At 36.7% G+C, this 19,721-nt stretch overlaps 1 protein-coding gene across 3 annotated transcripts in view; it reads left to right on the forward strand.

Moving 5' to 3' along the window:
• Window positions 1-3,916: 3,916 nt before the first annotated feature.
• The window catches only part of OCRL (OCRL inositol polyphosphate-5-phosphatase), a 55,405-nt gene continuing 39,600 nt past the window's right edge, over window positions 3,917-19,721 (forward strand). The window contains exons 1-4 of one of the 3 annotated variants that reach the window (XM_016152756.2): window positions 3,917-4,314; window positions 4,538-4,617; window positions 14,990-15,069; window positions 17,717-17,755. In XM_016152756.2, coding sequence (XP_016008242.2) covers window positions 4,276-4,314; window positions 4,538-4,617; window positions 14,990-15,069; window positions 17,717-17,755 — 238 coding nt within the window. In that variant the 5' untranslated portion in view covers window positions 3,917-4,275. The remainder of the gene's footprint in view (window positions 4,315-4,537; window positions 4,618-14,989; window positions 15,070-17,716; window positions 17,756-19,721) is intronic. The other 2 variants (XM_036226800.1, XM_016152755.2) reach the window with 2 other exon arrangements.

Below are 19,721 nucleotides of genomic sequence, written 5' to 3' on the forward strand. Positions count from 1 at the left end.
CAAGGACCTACAACCAAGATTACTCAACCTAGAAAAGTTATAATTTAGAATCAAAGGACAGATAAAGAGCTTTCCAGATAAGACCAAAACCAATATAACAGGAAATGTTAGGGAGCCTTCTTTAAGAAAAAGAAGAAAAATATATAAAAAATATGAATAATAAAATAATAACTACATATCTACTAATAATTACTTAAAATGAAAAAGGATTAAATACTCCAATCAAAAGATAGGATGACTAAGGGTGGCTCCATAGTGTAGTGGTTATTTAGCACATCTGCTTTGCATACAGAAGGTCCTGGGTTCATGCCCCAGGTAGAGCCACAGACTATACCCCAGGTGCGCCAGTCCCACTCACCCGCCCCCCGCCCCGAGTGCACTGGGGGTGCCAGGGCCAGGGTGCTCCTATTGGAGTGTTTACTAAGTCCGGCAGATCACTTGGCATTTATTCAAACTAGTTGAAATTGCCATTTTCAAATTCTGCTACCTATTAGCTGTGGGAGCTTGAGCAAGTTACTTTCTACCTCAGTTTTATCATCTGTAAGATAGATCCAGTCCTTAAGGGGAAACGGCAACATCCATGGGTCAGAGGTGGAAGTAGGAAGGAGGGAATTAATGAGGGAGAAAAAAAGGATGACTAAATGGATAAGAAAGCAATACCCTTATACATGCTGCCTATAAGAAACTCCAGATAAGACACAACACAGACTGAAAGTAAAGGGATAGGAACAAATGTTTAATGAAAATGTAAATTAAAAAAGTGGGGTGGCAATACTTATACCAGATAAAATAGACTTTAAAACAAGGCTGTAATAAGAGACAAAGAAGGACCCAGTAATCTTACTTCTGAGTATTCATTCGAATAAAATCAAAATGCTTCTTTGAAGAGACATGTGCAACCATATGTTAACTGCTGCATTATTTACAGTAGCCAAGATATGGAGGTAACCTGGGTGTCCAGCAATGAATGAATAAAGAAAATATATACAATATATACTATATGTATGTACATATAGACAATAGAATATTATTCAGCTATAAAAATAAGTAAATATATAAGCAAAAGAATAAAATCCTTCCATTTGCAACACCATGGATGGAACTATAAGGTATTGTGCTGAGTGGCGTAAGTCAGACAAAGAAAGACAAAGGCCATATGATTTCACTCACATGTGAAATCTAAGTTACAAAATAAACAAACAAAACAGAAACAAACTCATAGATATAGAGAACATTTCGAGGGTTGCCAGATGGAAGGGGGAGGTGAGGGGCGAAAGAGAGCAAGAGCTTAAGGAGTATAAATTGGTAGTTATAAAATAGTCATGGAGAGGCAAAGTATGGCATAAAGAATATAGTCAATAATATTGTAATAACTATGGTGTCAGATGGGTACTAGATTTATCAGCGTGATCACAAATCACTCTGTTGTATACCTGAAACTAATATAATATTGTATGCCTACTATAATTGAAAAGTAAAAAAATCATCTAATCTCAGAAGCTAAGCAGTGCTTGAATGGGAGACCACCTAGGAATACCAGGTGCTGTAGTCATTAAAAAAAAAGTAAAAAGAAAAAATTTAATAAAATTAAAAATAAATATTACAGATATAGTTGATATTCCCTGTATGTGCTTCTCCAGTCTCAGTCTTCTCCCCTTTTTGTATTTGGTGATGATCATGTCCTTTCATGTTTTACATACTTTTACTATTATATCTATGTAGCTGTAAGCAACATATAACATTTTCAGACTTTATATAAATGGTATGCTGTACATATTTTGTAATTTTCTCTTTATGCTCAACATTATATTTTTGAGATTTAACTCTGTTAATGCATGTAGTTTGTTATTCGTTTTAATTTCAAAACAGTGTTCAACTTCATGAATACTATGATTTATTTATCCACTTACCAACTAATGGACATTAAATTGCCTTCCATTTTTTCATTGAGGTTGCAAATAATGCTGCAGTGAACATTCTTTTACATGTCTCCTTGTGCACCAAGTGTAGAATTTTGCTCAAGTCTATAGTTAGAATTGGAATTTCTGTGTTGAAGGGTATTACATGTACAATGTTATATGATGTCAAATTCCTCTTCATAGCAGTTCTACCAACTTACACTCCTCACAGCAACCAGAGCTCTATCTGTTCTACATCCTCAACAATACTTGATGTTGTCTGAATTTTAATTTTTGCAAAACCAATGGTTGTGAAATGGTATCTCATAGCTTTAATTTTCAATTTCCCTGAATAGTAATTAAGCAAAGCATCCTTTCATGTATTTATTGACCATTCAAGTTTCCTTGACTCTGAGTTGCTTATTCATATATTTAATCAAGTTTTCTACTAGTTTTCTTTCTTTTTTTCTCACTGATTTGTAGGGGATCTCATGCATGCTGGATACTAATCCATTCATTCATTTACTCGATATTTTTCTAGCATTTGCTTTGTTCCAGGAATGGTTCTAAGTACTTGTAACAATGAACAAAACAGAAAAAAAATCCCTGCCCTCATAGAACTTATATTCAAGTGGGGGGAAGGTAAACAATAAATAAAATTAATAAGTAAAATAGAATAACTGATAGTGATAAGTCCTCTGGAGAAAAATAAAGAGGGATAGGGAGCATGTGTGTATTGCAGTGGGAAAGGAGATTGTTGAACTGCAATTTTAAATAAAGTTGTCTAGGAAAGCCTCACTGAGAAAGTGACATTTGAGGAAAGCTCTGAAGGAGGCGAGAGTGCAGGTAGGGTAAGCAGCAAGTGCAAAGGCCCTGAGGCAAGAATGTTCCTGGCAAGTCCTCGGAATAGCAGCGTGGCTAAGCAGAGTGAGTTGGACTAAATGATAGAAGAAGAAGTCAGAAAGGTGATCACAGCTAGAAGTGTAGAACTTGACAGGTTATCCTTTGTCAGTTATATGCATTGAAAAGATCTTCTCCCAGTCTGTAGCTTGCCTTTTAACTTGTGTATGTTGTCTTGAAGTACATACATTTTGAAATGTAATGTAGTTAAATGTGTCCATCACTTCCCTTATTGCTGTTCTCCTATTGTCTTCTGAAAGATGTAAAGATTTGCTTTTCACATTTAGATTTTTTGATTTACCTAGAATTGATTTTTTCCCTCTATGGTGTGAGGTAGGGATCGAATTTTATAATTTTCCATGTGGATCATTAATAGTTCCAGCACCATTTAGTGGGTAACCCATTTTCCTTCCCCCACTAGTTTGAAACGTCACATATGCAGCATATCAACTTCCCATATATATGTAGATCTGTTTGGGGGCTCTGTATTCGGTTCCATTAGTCTCTCTACCTCCATACCACACGGTCTTAGTTACTATAGGTTTAAAACCAGTCTCAATAAATAGTCTGTTGTAGATTGTTGAGCAAATGAATAACACAATCGAAGTATTCCTCTGGGAAGAATATTCTTATAACTGTCAACAGGGTTTAATGGTCAAGGGCTTACAATAAAGTGAAGTGATGGTGGTGCAAATAGAAAACAAGGAATCTGAAAGTAATTCCGAAGAAAATATTAACAAGGGTTGTGGACAGATAAGATCCAGAGGAATTAAGAGAGAGGAAGAAAGCATATGGCTTTGAAGTTTCGAGCCTGGGTGGCTATGTGAAATGATTATGTGTTAGTTTTGTCATTCAGTGTTGTGTTCAAAATGGGGTATATTAGGTAAGGGGTCGGGGCCAGGGATGTATTTTTAGTCGTTGACTGCATAGAGGTGATCCAGAGGGAGCGCAAAGGTCTGAACTTTGGGGATTTTTTCTGATTAAGGGAGTGAAAGGAAGAAGAGGAAGGGTAGAGATAGGATAACCAGCACAGTGCATTACAACCGTAATAAGGATCTCTTTGAATGGTTGATCCTATTGGACCAACACCTTTGAGATCCCTCATAGGTATGACTTGATTGTCTCCGTGGCAATCTTCAAAGTCCCCAGAACAATTCTGGTGTCACATGCAGCATTTAAAATACATGTCTTGCTGGACGTGGTGGAGACGCCTCGGGTCCGTCGGGTCCCTCGCTGCAGTTCTGGAGGTTGGCCGCAGGGGGCGGACTCTGCGGCGGCCTGGAAAACTGGCGGGGGCACGAGGCGCCGCTCTCTCTCAGGTCAGGCTCTCCGCTCCCGGCTTTCGGCTCCCGGCTCCCAGCGCGGAGCCTTTCTTAAAACTACACGCAGCCGAGGCGCGCGGGTGGGAGGACGCGGGAGGCACTGTCGTCGGATCCGCCCGCAGGCCGCAGCACCACTGAACCCGGAGGCCGCCCAGATGGAGCTGCCGCTCCCTGTCGGAGCCCAGCCCCTTGCCGTATCCGCCCGAGAGAAGGGGGAGGGGAGGCCGCGCAGGGCGGAGGTGGGGGTCGGGTGGACTGCGGAACGCGGCGGAGACGGGTGGGGGTGGTGCGGTCTGGTGGGGAGGCTGACCCAAGCTGCGGAGGGGGCTGGCATGGGAGACGATGCCTTGGGCACCGGGGAGGGCGGTCAGAGGGACGGACGGCAGATTCCCGCAGACCCTTGACTAGCGCCTGCATACTGTCGAGGGTATGGAGATGAAGGGTCCTCTCCGGGAGCCCTGCGCCCTGACGCTAGCCCAGAGGAACGGGCAATATGAGTAAGTAACCACCTGATTCCTGCAGAGGAGAGGACCCTGCCATTACCTCCCAACCTCAAACCGCAATGAGCCACCACCCCCTCCCACTAAGGCCACACGGGCAACAGGTTCAGGGCCAGGTGTGAAGTGCCAGTTAACTTCCAAGCCAAGCCCCTGGATTGCTCCTGACATTGTGGTTCAATGGACGGACTCAGTGGGCCGGGAAGCAGGAAGCCTGGGTTCTTATTTCCTGCCCCTGCAACTGACATGTGTTGTGTAACCTTGGGCAAGTCAATAAAGCTTTCTGGCCCTTAGTGTCCTCATCAGTTAAATAAAAACATTAACTGCTTACCTTATAGCCTTTGGAGTTGTAACTGGGATAATAATAAATGTGAAAGTGGTTTGCAGAAAATAGAAATGCTATAGAATCAATTCATTGTTTACCTTGATAGAAGTGCCTTTTCTTAACCCAATTCAACTGGTTCCTCCAGTCTCTTCACCCCCTTAATCCACTTGCTAGAAGCTATATTCATTAATTCTGGAATGGTTCAGTGTAGGCCAGTAACTGCCTCATTTATTGATTTCACTGTTAATGTAATGAAATGTGCAGAAATATAAACGACATTTAGCATTGTATCAATATGTGTTGATATAATGGTAATACTGTTAATCGAAAGATTATTTTGATAAGCTGTCATTATAGCTGCTGATCTTCCTTGCCACTAATGCTCCATCTTAAAAGTATCTGTGGTGACCATTACATATTATCTGTGTGCCCAAACCACCTTGGTTGTTCACAGGTTTCTTGACGTTAGAATTTAAAAATTGTTGCTCACTTATATCTTGCTATCACCTAACATTGAATTCTGCCTAAAAGCAATTTTTCTCAGATTCCACTTTTAGATTATCAGGAGTTAATGTCTATGCTAATTATTACAGAAGAAATTCCCACTGGCCTATCTTGCCCTTTTCTGAGACTTGGTGCTACTCTAACTGGACATCAACTTGTTCAATGAAGCTCTTCCATAGGTCTTGCTTGGTCATTTCTGTTGATGTGGGAAACTCATTTTTCCCAGATTTCATCAAATTCTGGTAGACCGATTTCATAAAAGTCAAAAAACATGAAAAGTTGAACATCACTGCCACTTCCAAAGGGTAGAATAGGGTGAAGATATGTGACCCTTCTGTAAAAAAAAATTACGAGAATTAAGTAAAATAGCTACATTGTTGAGATTATCACAGCTGGAGATCTGGTCCCTTGTTTCCGTAGGTTTGGAACTCTATTCAGCTAATAAGGGAATGAGCAGCTGGCTTTGAGACAAATGAATGTCTCATTCTACCTAAGCTCTTGCACTAGAACTTTTGAATTTGCAGCAGTAGCTCTCCTGACTATTTGTGTCTTTCCCACATAGAAATCAAATTCTTGTGTTCTATATCTGTATAAGTTATGGGAATATAGCAAAAACTAACAATGGCTTCATCTGTGCCAGGTACTCTTCTTCTAAGCACTTTCCTGAATTAGTTCATTTAACCCTCATATGAGCAGTACTGTGAAAACGTAGTAATTTCATCATCATCCCCTTTTTCTGGATATAGAAATTGAAGTACAGGGAGGTTAAGTTACTTTTTCACAGAATGTAGCATAGCCATGTACATATCTCAAAATTATATCGAGAAGTTTCTTTAGAAATCAGAGACACCTATAATCCTCAAATTCTTATCTCTTAAGTGCCATTTCTGAATTGGGTGTCCAGAACTTTTTTACTTTTGGCCTTTTTATCCTGGAATTGAAGCCTATTTTAATCTTTAGTTTTGTAGTTGCTGCTGTCAACTACAGGAGAAATTTACGTGAGAATAACAATACTACAGTTAAAAATAAGGTTTTTTTTTTTTTTAAAAAAGCACTAACATTCATGTTTTCACAACAAATGTATTACAGTGCAACCTGTTTCATCTTTAACCTTCTTTATATTTCCATGTTACTCTGTTCTGTTTGACAACTACCAAAGTCTGATTTCCATTGTTTTGCCATGTACCTATTTTTTAATCTTTCCATTCTAAAGGAATGATTATAGTTAAGTAGAATTTTTATGATTATTATTAGCCCTACTCGCTATAATTTATTTAGTGACTAACATATATAATAGATACAGAATAAATATTTGTGGAATTGACTTAAATTCCCAGTTTATTTTTGTTTTATGATGGGCTGGGTTTTTTTGGGGGGGTACTTTTTGTTACTGAGATAATATAATTGGCATTATTTCAGGAGTACAATATAATGATTTGATATTTGTATATGTTGTGAAATGATCACATATAGTTACAGTTTTTTTCTTGTGATGAGAACTTTTAAGATTTGCTCTTTTAGCAACTTTCAAATATACAATATGGTATTATTAAATCTAGTCACTGTGCTATACATTACATCCCCATGACTGATTTATTTTATAACTGGGTTTTTGTACCTATTCACCATTTGCACCTATTTTGCACACAGCTTACTCCCCTGCCTCTGAGGACTACCAATTTGTTCTCTGTATCTATGAGCTTGGTTTTTTCTTTGTTGAAATCATAACAGTATTTGTCTTTCTCAGTATGATTTAGTTCACTTAGTATAATGCCCTCAAGGTCCATCCTTGTTTGTTTTGTGATGGTTCTTAATACAATCCAGCTGAAACTTTACTGCTCATGTTTAACATCATTTCTATTTACTTTGATATTATATTGATTTGTGTTTATTTTCCTCAAAGTAAGCTCTTCCTTCTAGACCCTAGCTTTGTCAGCCTTTATCTAGTTTCTGGACTTCCATCTGGATTTATAGGACTCTCAACTCATGAACTTTGCAGGTTGAAAAGGTCCTGTATTCCTCTAATCACCTTAAAATACAAACCCCTGTAATTTAGGCAAGCAGGATCAGAACAGAAAGACAGCATTATTTCCCTTAGTCCTGGCTAAGCAATTTCTTGCCCCAGGTTATTGCCTTAAAAGTTAACACATTTGCAAAATTTTTTTTTTCAAAAAGCTTAAACAAGCCCCCAAAAGACAAAATAGAAGTCAAACCCTTCACAACAATGCCATTTTTATTTTATTTTAGTTATTTTTTTAGAAGACTGTATCTTTACTGATAATATTCCATTTAATAATTTGAAGAAAATTAGAGGAATGTGTGTTAATTTCATTGAGTATTCTTAGCAATGCATTTTAGATGTTCATGAATGAAACACTGTTCCTATAATATTATTCAACCCCCTTTTTTACATAAAGGGTGTTTTTATTTTAGAAAAATTATTTTCCCTTTTGATTATCTTTTTTTGACTCATTTGTTTTTTATTATTTTTTATTTTTTTATGGTGACATTGGTTAATGAAATCCAATAAATTTCAGCTGTATACTTTTAACAATAAGGCATATGTATATTTACACTGTGTGTTCACCTCCCATAGTTAGATTTCTTTCTGTCACCACATATTTGACTCCCTTTACCCCATCTACCTCCCCCCCTAGTCTGTAGTCCATGTCCCTGAGTCTCTGTTTGTTCATCCTGTTCATTTGTTGCTTTTAGGTTTATATCCCACATATAAGTGAGCATGTGGTTTTCAACTTTTTCTGTCTGGCTTATTTTGCTTAGCATTATTACCTCGAGGTCCATCCATGTTGTTGCAAATAGTAGTATTTCATCTCTTCTAATGGCCAAGTAATATTCCATTGTATATATGTACCAGAGATTCTTTAGCCAATCATCTATTGAAGGGCACTTTGGTTGTTTCCATGTCCTGACCACTGTGAATAATGCTGCTATGAACATCAGTGTGCAAATATCTTTTCAGATATGGGTTTTCAAGTCTTTGGGCTAAATACCCAGTAGAAGGATTACTGGATCATATGGTAGATCCATTCTTAGTTTTTTGAGGAAACTCCATACTGTTTTCCATAGTGGCTGTACCAATTTGCAGTTCCACCATCAGTGTATGTGGGTTCCTTTTTCTCCACATCCTCTCCAACATTTGTTATTACTTGTCCTATTCATTATAGCTATTCTAACAGGTGTGAGATGGTATCTCATTGTGGTTTGGATTTGCAATTCCCTAATACCTAGCGATGTTCAGCATCTTTTCATATGTTTGATGGTCATTTGTATGTCCTCTGGGGAGAAATATCTGTTTAGGTCCTCTGCCTATTTTTGATTGGATTGTTTGTTTTTTTGGTTGTTATTGAGTTGTGCGAGTTATTTGTATATTTTGGATATTAGGCCCTTATTGGAAGTGTTGCTTGCAAATATATTTTCCCATTCATATGGTTGTCTCTTTATCTTGTTTCTTTTGCTAAGCAGAAGCTTTTTAGTTTGATGTACTCCCATTCAACAGACTAGTTTCAGTCTTTTGTAGGTGGTTATCCAGTTTTCCCAGCACCATTTATTGAAGAGGCTTTCCTTTCTCCACTGTATGTCTTTAGCTTTTTTTGTGAAAAATTATTTGCCCACTTAAATATGGGATTACTTCTGGACTCTCGATTCTTTTCCACTGGTCCATGTGTCTGTTTTTCTGCCAATAACCATGCCTTTTGGATTACTGTTGCTTTGTAGTATAATTTGAAGTCAGGCAGAGTGATGCCTCCAGCCTCATTCGTTTTCTCAGGATGGCTTTGGCAATTCAGGGTCTTTTGTGCTTCCATACAAATGTGATGATTTTTTGTTCTATTTCTTTAAAAAATGCCAATAGGATTTTGATGGAGATTGCATTAAATCTGTATAATGCTTTAGGTAAAGGTCATTTTCCTATGTTGATTCTTCCAATCCAAGAACATGAAATGTCTTTCCGTTGCTTTGTATCTTCTTTGATTTCTTTTAATAGGATCTTGTAGTTTTCATTATATAGATCCTTCACATGTTTCGTTAAATTTATATTTAGGTGTTTTATTTTTGTTGTAATTACAAAAGGAATTATTTTTTCCATTTCTTTTCCTGACACTTTGTTATTAGAGTATGGGAACGCTATGGATTTGTGAACATTGATTTTGTATCCAGAAACTTTACTGTATTTGTTTATTGTTTCTAGTAGTGTTCTTGTGGAGTCTTTAGGGCTTTCTATATAGAGAATCATGTCATCCGCAAATAGTGACAATTTTGACTTCTTCATTTGCTATTTGGATGCCTTTTATATCTTTCTGTTGCTTGAGCGCACTTGCTAGGACCTCCAATGTTATATTGAATAATAGTGGTGATACTGGATATCCTTGCCTTGTTCCTGATCTTGGAAGATTTTTTGTTTTTCACCATTAAGTATAATGTTGGCGGAGGGTTTGTCATATATTGCCTTTAATATGTTAAGGTACTTTCTTTCTGTACCGATTTTGATAAGTGTTTTCATCATAAATGGATGCTGTATCTTGTCAAAGACTTTTTCCGCATCTATTGATATGATTATATGATTCTTATTTCTTAATTTGTTTATGTAGTGTATCACTTTAATCAATTTGCGTATGTTGAACCATCCCCGTGCCCCTGGGATGAAGCCCACTTGATCGTGGGGTATCATCTTTTTAATATGTTGCTGTATATGGTTCGGTGGTCTCTTATTTAGGATTTTTGCATCTGTGTTCATGAAAGATATAGGTGTATAATTTTCTTTTTTTGTGTTCACTTTACCAGGTTTTTTTTGGTATCGGGGTAATATTGGCCTCATAAAATGAGTTGGGAAGTATTGCCTCCTCTTTGATTTTTTGGACAAGTTTGAGAAGAATAAGTATTTAATCTTTGAATGTTTGGTAGAATTCACTGGTCGAGCCATCTGGTCCTGGACTTTTACTTTTTGGCAGGTTTTTGAAAATTGTTTCAGTTTCCATACTGCTGATCAGTCTATTTAGATTTTTCAGTTCTTCTCGATTCAGTCTAGGAAGGTTGTATTTTTCTAAGTACTGGTCCATTTCTTCTATGTTATTATATTTGGTGTTATATGCTTTTTCATAGTATTCTTGTATGATCCTTTGTATTTCTGCAATATTTGTTGTCATTTCCTCTTTTTTATCCCTGATTTTGTTTATCTGTGTTCTTTCTCTTTTTTCTTTAGTGTCTAGCCAGTGGTTTATCAATTTTATTAACTTTCTCAAAGAACCAGCTTTTTGTCGCATTTCTTTTTTCTACTGTTTTTGTTTTTAATTTCATTTATTTCTCCTCTAATTTTGATTATTTCTTTCCTTCTGCTGACTTTAGGCTTCATTTGTTCTTCCTTTTCTAGTTCTTTAAGACGAAGTGTCAGGTTGTTTATTTCGGTTCGTTTTTGTTTTTGGAGATAGGCCTGTAATAATATGAACTTTCTTCTTATGACCGCTTTTGCCATGTCCCAACAGTTTTGCTATGTTGTACTATCATTATCATTTGTTTCTATGTATCTCTTGATAGTTTCAAAGCATTATGATCAGAGAATACGGTTGGTGTGTTTCAACCCTCTTATATTGGTTGAGGCTATCTCTTTTTCCCAGTATGTGTCCAATCCTTGAGAATGTTCCATGTGCACTAGAGAAGAATGTATAAGTACCTTTTTGTTGATAAATGGCTCTGTATATATCAATTAGGTCCAGTTGGTCTAATGTATCGTTTAAGGATGTTATTTCCTTATTGATTTTATGTTTGGATGACCTGTCCATATCCAACAGTTGGATATTTAGGTCCCCTACCATGATAGTGTTTTGTTCTCTTTCTCTTTAGTTCTTTTAGTAATTGTTTTACATATTTTGGGGCTCCCTGTTTGGGTGCATAGTTATTAATAAGTGTTATGTCTTTTTGGTGCATGATTCCCTTTATGAAGTATCCCTCAGTATCTTTCTTTACATTTTTTATTTTGAAGTCTATTTCATCTGATATTAGTACCACTATTCCTGCTTTTCTCTGAATGCCATTTGCTTGAAATCCCATTTTCCACCATTTCACTTTGAGTCTGTGTTTGTCTTTGGAGCTGAGATGTGTCTCCTGGAGGCAGCATATGGTCGGGTTTTGTTTTTTGATCCATTCTGCAACTCTGTACCTTTTTATTGGTGAGTTCAGTCCATTTATATTTAGGGTGATTATTAAAATATGAGGTCTCTTATAGACATTTTATCTTTTGCTTTCTGGTATCTCGGTGTTTCCATTGCTTCTTTGTCCTTGTGTTTCTGTTTTCTTTATTTTGGTTGGCTCTTGTGGGTTTTCCCTCTGGTTCTCCTTGTTTGATGTTATCTATTCAGTTCTGAATCTTTTATGTGTGGTTACCACTATGAATACGTAAAGGATGGTTATAAATACACACACACACACACATACACACAGTCATCCATTTCTGTGCATGCCTTATCTCCAAGCCTCTTTGGCAATTTGGATCTTTGGATCCTCCCCTTTTCAGTCATTGTCATCTTAATTTCTCCCTATGTATGCTGAACTTTCATTACTATCTTGCTATAGCAGATCTCTTGTTTTTAAGCTTATAATGCCCTGTTCTTAGTAAGGATTGCACTCCTCTGCTTATATTTGTCATTTTGTTTTAGATGAGCTGACCCCTTTCAATATTTCCTGTAGTGCAGTCCTCATATTGGAGAATTATCCTCAATTTTTGTATGCCTGGAAAGCTCTTTATTTCTCCTTCATATCTAAAGGAGAACTTAGCTGGATACATTATTCTTGGCTTGTATTTCCTTTCACTTAATAGTTTGAATATTTGATTCCACTCCTTTCTGGCTTGTAAGGTTTGTGCTGAGAAGTCCAACGATAACCTAATGGGTTTTCCTTTATAAGTTACCATCTTCTTCTCCATGGCTGCCTTGAGAATTCTTTGTCATTGATTTTTGATAATTTTAATACAATGTGTCTTGGTGAAGGCATTTTTGGTGGAGATAATTGGGTGTTTTGTTGACTGGTTGAATTCCAAGTTCCAGCTCATTCTTTAGATTTAGGAAATTCTCATCAGCTATTTGTCTGAAAATGCTTTCTAGTCCCTGCACCTTTTCCTCACCTTCGATAATGCCCATTATTCTTATATTTCCTCTCCTGATGGTATCAGTTAGTTCTTGTATTTCTCTTTTATTATTTTTCATTCTTTGGTTTCTCTCTTCTTCCTTCTGATGTATTTCTAGATTTCTCTCTTTGCTATCACCGATCCTTTCCTCCATTTGGTCGACTATTTCCCAAGGTTGCTATTTCATTTTTCAACTCTTGCAGTGTGTTCTTTATCTCTAGAAGATCTATTCTGTTCTTGTTGAGGGTTTCAATCCTTTTGCTAAAGAACTCATTCTGTTCATCTAGTTGTTTTCAGTTCCTGAAATTGTTGATATCAATTGTTTTGGATCTCACTGAGATTTTTAGAAATACCATCCTGAATTCTCTGTCATTTAAGTTGCATATGTCTATGCAAGCTTATTTTCTGGAGATTTTTTCTTTCTTTCTTTCAGAGATTCCTTGTCACCTAGGTAGTTCATATGGTGTTTAGTGGACTATTTCTCTGCCTGGGCATTAATGGAAGTGTATTCTGCTGTGGTTTTTTTTTTCTTCCCCAGAAACAAAATTTATTATATAGATGTCTCTCTTTAGCCTGTTGCAAAGATGACACTTTTCTTTTGGTTTCCTGTAGCATCTAAGCCTCTTGGATCCCTGATTTATATAAAGCCTTAATAATGCCTTTTTTCTTATAGACGTTTAATCGCGCTCACTAATCTCAGTCTTAGTTTCTGTTAGTGTCAGCGACAGTTTCAGTAGCATTTGCTTAGTTTCCTCTGGGCTCCATAGTTTTCGGTCTTGGAGGATATGGGGGGATTGGTCCTCTGGGTTGGGAGTTGGGGGCTGCAGCTCAGCTTCGGTTTTGCAACTGCAGTGGTTAAAACTCAACCGTTGTTTCTCTACTATCCTACTTCTCTGCTTTCTGCCCTGATGACTGGGCACTGTTGTTGGCCAACATCCACAGGGAACTCACAGCTCTCCCAGGCTGTTTAGGGATATCGCTGCACCTTCTCTCCTCCTCCTCCTCCTGCAGGGAGTACCAGCTTAGATAGGCACCTTCTTTGTTTCTCCTAGTCCACGTTCCTACTCCCAGGGTTCTGACCTGTGTTAGCTCTTATGCGCAGATCCCACGCTCAGACATTCTGGTGTGTAGTTTAGGTGTTTTCCATTTAGTTTTAGATGCTCAGGTTATTGTTGTTTCAAGGGGAACGATCTGGGGATGTCTCTCACTCCACTATATTTCTCCAAACTCAGCAATGCCATTTTTAAAAGTCAGTAGTTGAACAGTTATATTTAAATGTTCATCTCTCTATAGCTTATTCTAGTCTTTTATTAACCAGTATTTATTGAGCACCTATTAGACAGTAGACAAAACTGAATATAATATGGTCCTTGCTTTCAAGGGGCTCAAATCAGTGTGGGAAATAAATATAACTATAACAGAGTGTGTACGTGCTATATTAGAGGGACAAGCAAATGGGATGAGGGTACTGGCTCTGCTCGATTTTGGACGAAGCATCACAGAATTGGTGATATTTGAGCTGAGTCTCAGGAAGAAGTGTTCCCAGCAAAAAGAACCACCCGAAGAGTGCTTTTTTGGGGGAAGCGGGGAGGTGTTCAGAATGGCTGTTTACCAGCAGGTTATACCTTGATTCTGGGGCCACTAAGGATAGTAGTAAAGGAAAATTAATATTTCAGACTTACTTAGGAATTTAGAAGGCTTGCATTTCATACTGGCAGCCAAATTTTTCAGTCATATTTACCTAGAGCTACCAGCATGAAGTTGGAAACCAGAGTAAAACCACAAAGGATGTAAAGGGAATCTGATTATAATATCTGCTACCTTGTTGGTCACTGGGGTTATTTTGACCTATCCAGGCAACTGGGTACCTCCTCTTACTCCTCCATGAACCTGTATACCTATTTGAACAGAGAGAGCCATTCTTTGGTAAAAGCCGTGCATATATAGTCAGAAAGCTAATTTATGAAATTTCTAATTCATTCATTTTACGAACTTGAACTACAGCTATGTGCTAGCAACTGTGCTAGGTGCTAGAAATACTATTGTGAAAAAACATCCATAGTCCCTGCCCTCATGGAGTTCACACCTAGCTATTCACTCTTGTGTGCATACTCTGAAGGTATATGTGCTGTAATTCATGCTCTTAAGAGTGTAAAATTTTCTTAGGATATAAGACTATTCTGTGTTCTTTATGACAAAGCACAGTGTGGGTATTCAGATATTGATCACCACTAATATCCTTTTAGACCTTGAGCAATATCTAGCTGTCATGATGCTTAGATCCAGGGAAGAAGATACAGCAAGCCTAATCAATACAGCCTAGATTTGTGTATCAACACAACAGTGTATTTTGTTAAATGTTTGGGTTCTTCAGTAGCTATTCGTTGATGCATTCTTTTGTTTTCTAGGTTAATAATCCAGTTGCACACGAAGGAACAACATGTTCAAGATATCATTCCTATAAATAGCCACTTTAGATGTGTTCAAGGTACTAGCTTTAATTGCTTAGCTAGTTTTATAACATTTTTCCTTGGTCATTATTGCCTGTGTCATACCATACATATTTAAATTTGTCACTACATGTAAAATGAAATGTATTACTCTTTGGATTAAAAGATAACATTACTATTTTACCATTGAGAAGATGATAAATACTTTGTCTAAAAGAGCTGAAGGGTTATGTTGAATATGTGTATTCTCACTTGCTTCCCTGGCTGGGGGTTAGAGACATATATAGTCTCTGTTGCCTGCATGGGTAGTCTATGCTGACTGACTTATATGTGGATTTAAGTAACATTCTTGGGTTTAACTGACACACTGCTCATTGTAAAATAGCAAGGTTGCTAGGATTCACACACATTCAGCTCTTTCTCCCATCACTATTTGAAATTAAAACACTTGGCAAGATACCTTAACAGATTTTAATACCTTATATTCAATTGTGCTAATTCTCAAACCTTGACATTGGTGAATCATAAGCAACTCCAGGGAGGAAATATTTGGCTTCCTGCCCTCAAATTTAGAGACCGAGAATAGAAAATCTATTATTTCACCTGCTACAATGAGACTCAAAAATGAGGGGGTGGGGGAGTCGTGTAAGAGCTGTTGCTTCTGTCATGTCACATTGCTCTCGAAAGGAAATTGTTTACTAGAGAACAAATGCATTATGTTTCCAGTGAGTCCATCGGCTTCATCAGACAGAAGCATTCTGTTTTAGCTATAGCTTCTTGGAAAATTTGAATCCTACCTTACATGGATTCTTTCTTAAACTACATTGAACTTTTTCGATCACAAAACTAATACATACACACACACACACACACACACACACACACACACACTGTAAAAATGATGGAAAGAACAGAAAAATATAAAGAGAAGCAAATTCCCATCCTTCAGAGATAAACACCTAATATTTACCCTTTTTCTACACTTGAAACTTTTAGAGTGGATAGGACTCATACTGTATATAGTTTTTTTGTCTGTCCCACATGCCATCATAACATGAGTGCTTTTCCATGCTATACATTATTTTATGAATGGGCCATAATGTAATTATTGCCCTGTGTTTGATATTTGGGTTATTTGCTAGTATAAATAGTAATTCGATGAAATCTATGTGCATAAATCTTCCTGCACATCTCTTACTTCCTTAGGATTTATTCCTATAAATAGAAATACTAAGTGGGTGTGGCTTTTGAGACAGTATGTGTTAAGAATTAAAATACTTGTAGTGAATAGTACTCACATTGTATAGAAGAATGAAGTTATAGCCATATAGCTTGCCCTGTGTTAGGGAGACATTGAACAAGGCACCTGCATGCCATAGCAAGTTGCTGAAGTCACCTTACTTTTCATGTTGTTACATGCCCAGCCTTTTAAGGAGGAGAAAAGCCAAGAACATGACTTTAATAACCTATTAACTCTATACCTTTTTATACTACTTCTAGAGTCTCTTTTACCCTGTTTCTTTTAGTATTCTTAAAAGAAGAAATAGCAGGTTGTTAGATTGGAATCTAAGAAAATATGTGCACACATGTAGTAGTTTCCTATAACCAAAAGAACCTCTTGAGTTTTCATATCTTTTCTGTTTTCTGACCTGTGCTTCTATTTTAAAAATCCTATAAATACTCAGGTTTTAAATAATTAAAGTTACTAAAGAACATTGGTAAACATATAATAGCTATGTCCTGATGCCTAATTGTCCCTTGCTTCATCATGCTAGTAAGAATATTGAGACTATTTTCTAATATTACACAACTTAGTTCCTTACCAATTCCTTCTATTGTGCCTGAATAACAGAGCCAAATATGCAATCCAGGCTTGTGAGGGAGCTAGAAAAGGCTGAGACTACTCCATCTGGCTACAGGAGATCCAGGTTAATCTCAGGGAGTCAGTACCCACATTTAAACTAGCCAAGAGGGTCTGGCAGGTGTTGGCCAAATACAGGGAAGCTAGGGATGACAAGATGGGTTGAATCTAGACACTAGGTAAGAAAGGAAGTTCTGGAGAGCTGTGGAGAAAAAAAGAGAACTCTGAACTTGGAGACTATGCTTTGCTCTAATTTACACTTCCTTGTTGGGTGTTTGGATCCACAGATATTAATTATAGTCTGAAGGCAAAGAACTTAAGGTATTCCATATTCCTATATGGGACAGGGGCAGAGGTAATGGGATCACGGAAATTTTCAGAGACTAGATCTGAGTTAAAGTAATTCACCTCTAGGCCTTTGGGGTCACTTCCTTGGCTTTTTACAAGAATTGCCTAAAGGATACAATTAAGTTGTATTAAATTAGTATGTTATAGTTGGGGAGAATTTAAACTCACATTCACTTTAATCGACATGTTATATTCCCTACTATTGTCATTCCTTGATTTGCTTTGAGGTGTTCCATTCAGTTACTTGATTCAGTTCATTTTTCTTTTAGTTGAATTGCTTATAATCTTTAGAACCCAGTGCTATTAAAATCCTTTTTTTTTAAATGCTAACCAAAAAAAGCAAAGGATTTTTAAAAATATGTTCTATGACCCAGGAGTGGTGACCAAGAGCAGCAGTTATTTAGGTAGGCATATACTTGTTTTGGTTGTAATGAATGGTTTTCTCAGTCTCTGATCCTGTTCTTCTTTTCCCTCAGAAGCAGAAGAAACTCTTTTGATTGATATAGCTTCAAATAGTGAGTATCTTTCTGAATGGAATTGATTTTCATTCAACAAATATTTACTTGAATTTGCACCCTATTTTAAGACACCTTTTTTGGCACATCCTTTATCTTACCAACTTATCCTGTATTCTCCACTTTCTTCAAACAACCATACTAATTAGCATTGTCTCTCAAAAACATTTAGGCTAAGCATAAGAAAAAATGGATGGCTAGCAAGAATCTTTTAAAAAGTTGAAAATATGACATACTTTTCTAATGCTGAACTTTTTTGAGCTACCGATATTATTGCTATCAGTTAAATCATTGCTGTGAAATTGATAATTGTAGGAAGGCCTAGAAAATGTTTAAAGCACATAAGGTTTATGATTTTTTTTTGCTGTTTTTTAACCACCGTTTTAAGCTTTTTTTCCCCTCACCTGCTTATTAATTTTACATGTTAAATTATGGTTTCCCTTGTTATATTATTTTGGGAAACTGTATTGTCCTTCTTGTACCAGGCATACCTTTTTTTCTTAAAATAATATTGGTATCTTATTTAAGCCCCATTCCCTCAAGACATCCATTTATTAGAGAGGACATGATCTCTTCTTACTGTTTTCATTCTTTCATTTGCATCTCTTTGAAGCAAATCATCATTGACTTTCTATGCAAACTGTTCTTTATCATATGATTATACTGTGTTATGAGGAGAAGAAAATAAACATTTGAATGCTACTGTGACAACTCTGTGGTTGCTATGGAAAAGAGTATGTGACCACATGAATCTAAATCAAACTGGTTGCCTTATCCCATGATTGAGTCCTTACATGAAGTGGGGCTTGGCTCTTAGCTTGGGGCTATGGGTTATACATACTTTTATTTAGACACAGTCCCTGTCCTTGGCACCATTAATTTGCATTGAACAGTTTACATGAGCTTTTTCTGGTTTGGGTTCTATTATTCTTTTCTTTGGTCATGGACTTTGGAAGACTAAGGGCTGATCCTGAAAGGCTAAGTAAACTCAGCTGCTGACTTCTACCGCAGGTACACAAGAAAGCAAAAGTAACTTAATACTTATGTTTTATTGTGCTTAGAAAGGAGAAGGCAGAAAGAACACTAAAAAAGCAAAATTTGAGCAAAGGTGACTGACGCTGCTAAAAAAAAAAACATACTGAAATGTCTTGTTCTTGGTGTGGGAATAGGTATTTAATCCAAAGCTGAAAAGTTAAACCAAGCTGTGCGTTTTCTCTTATAAACACCTAATTTTTTTTTTACCTCTCCTACATAGAATTAGACACGTGTTTTTTTGTCTGGAGTTCAAGTTATTGGATCATAGCCATTTGAATTTTTGTTATTCCTTTGTGATTTCTGCCCATTTAGTAATATTTACACAGAAACCAGATTTTATCTTGATCTTTGGGCTTCATACATAAACCCTAAAGTACACAGTATGTTACAGGAGAGGGACCCTGGGTTTGTTAGGCAGGCCTGATTTTAGTGTAAGTGTATATTTTCCCATTGTCTGGATGTTGATAGTAAATAGTTTCAAATCATTTTTTTCTGGTTGTCTAGACTATATCTTCATTATATACAATTTGAAATTTTCAAAAAGTTTAAAGTATCAAATTAAAATTATGCTCCTGCAGTCTAGAGATCAACACTGTGTTTAACATTTTATGTATCTCTTCTACTCTTTTATTTATGCTTTTACATAATTGGAATCCTTTTATGTAGGTTTTATCATGCATTTTCATTTAACGTTATATTGTGGTATTTTTCTATGTCATTTAAAGATATTTAAAAACATGATTTTTAATGACTACGATTTCATCACAGATATGTGCCAAACTTTATTGAATTAACTCCTTTATAAAATTAAGTTGTTATCAAGAACATGGTATAGCTCTCTCTACTTATTCAAGTTCTCTTTATATCTCTTAATAATGTGTAGTTTCTTCATATATATCACACATTTTTAAGTTAAGTATTTTATGGTGGA

This window comes from Rousettus aegyptiacus, unplaced genomic scaffold (genome assembly GCF_014176215.1).
Source record: "Rousettus aegyptiacus isolate mRouAeg1 unplaced genomic scaffold, mRouAeg1.p scaffold_m13_p_9, whole genome shotgun sequence".
NCBI lineage: Eukaryota > Metazoa > Chordata > Mammalia > Chiroptera > Pteropodidae > Rousettus > Rousettus aegyptiacus.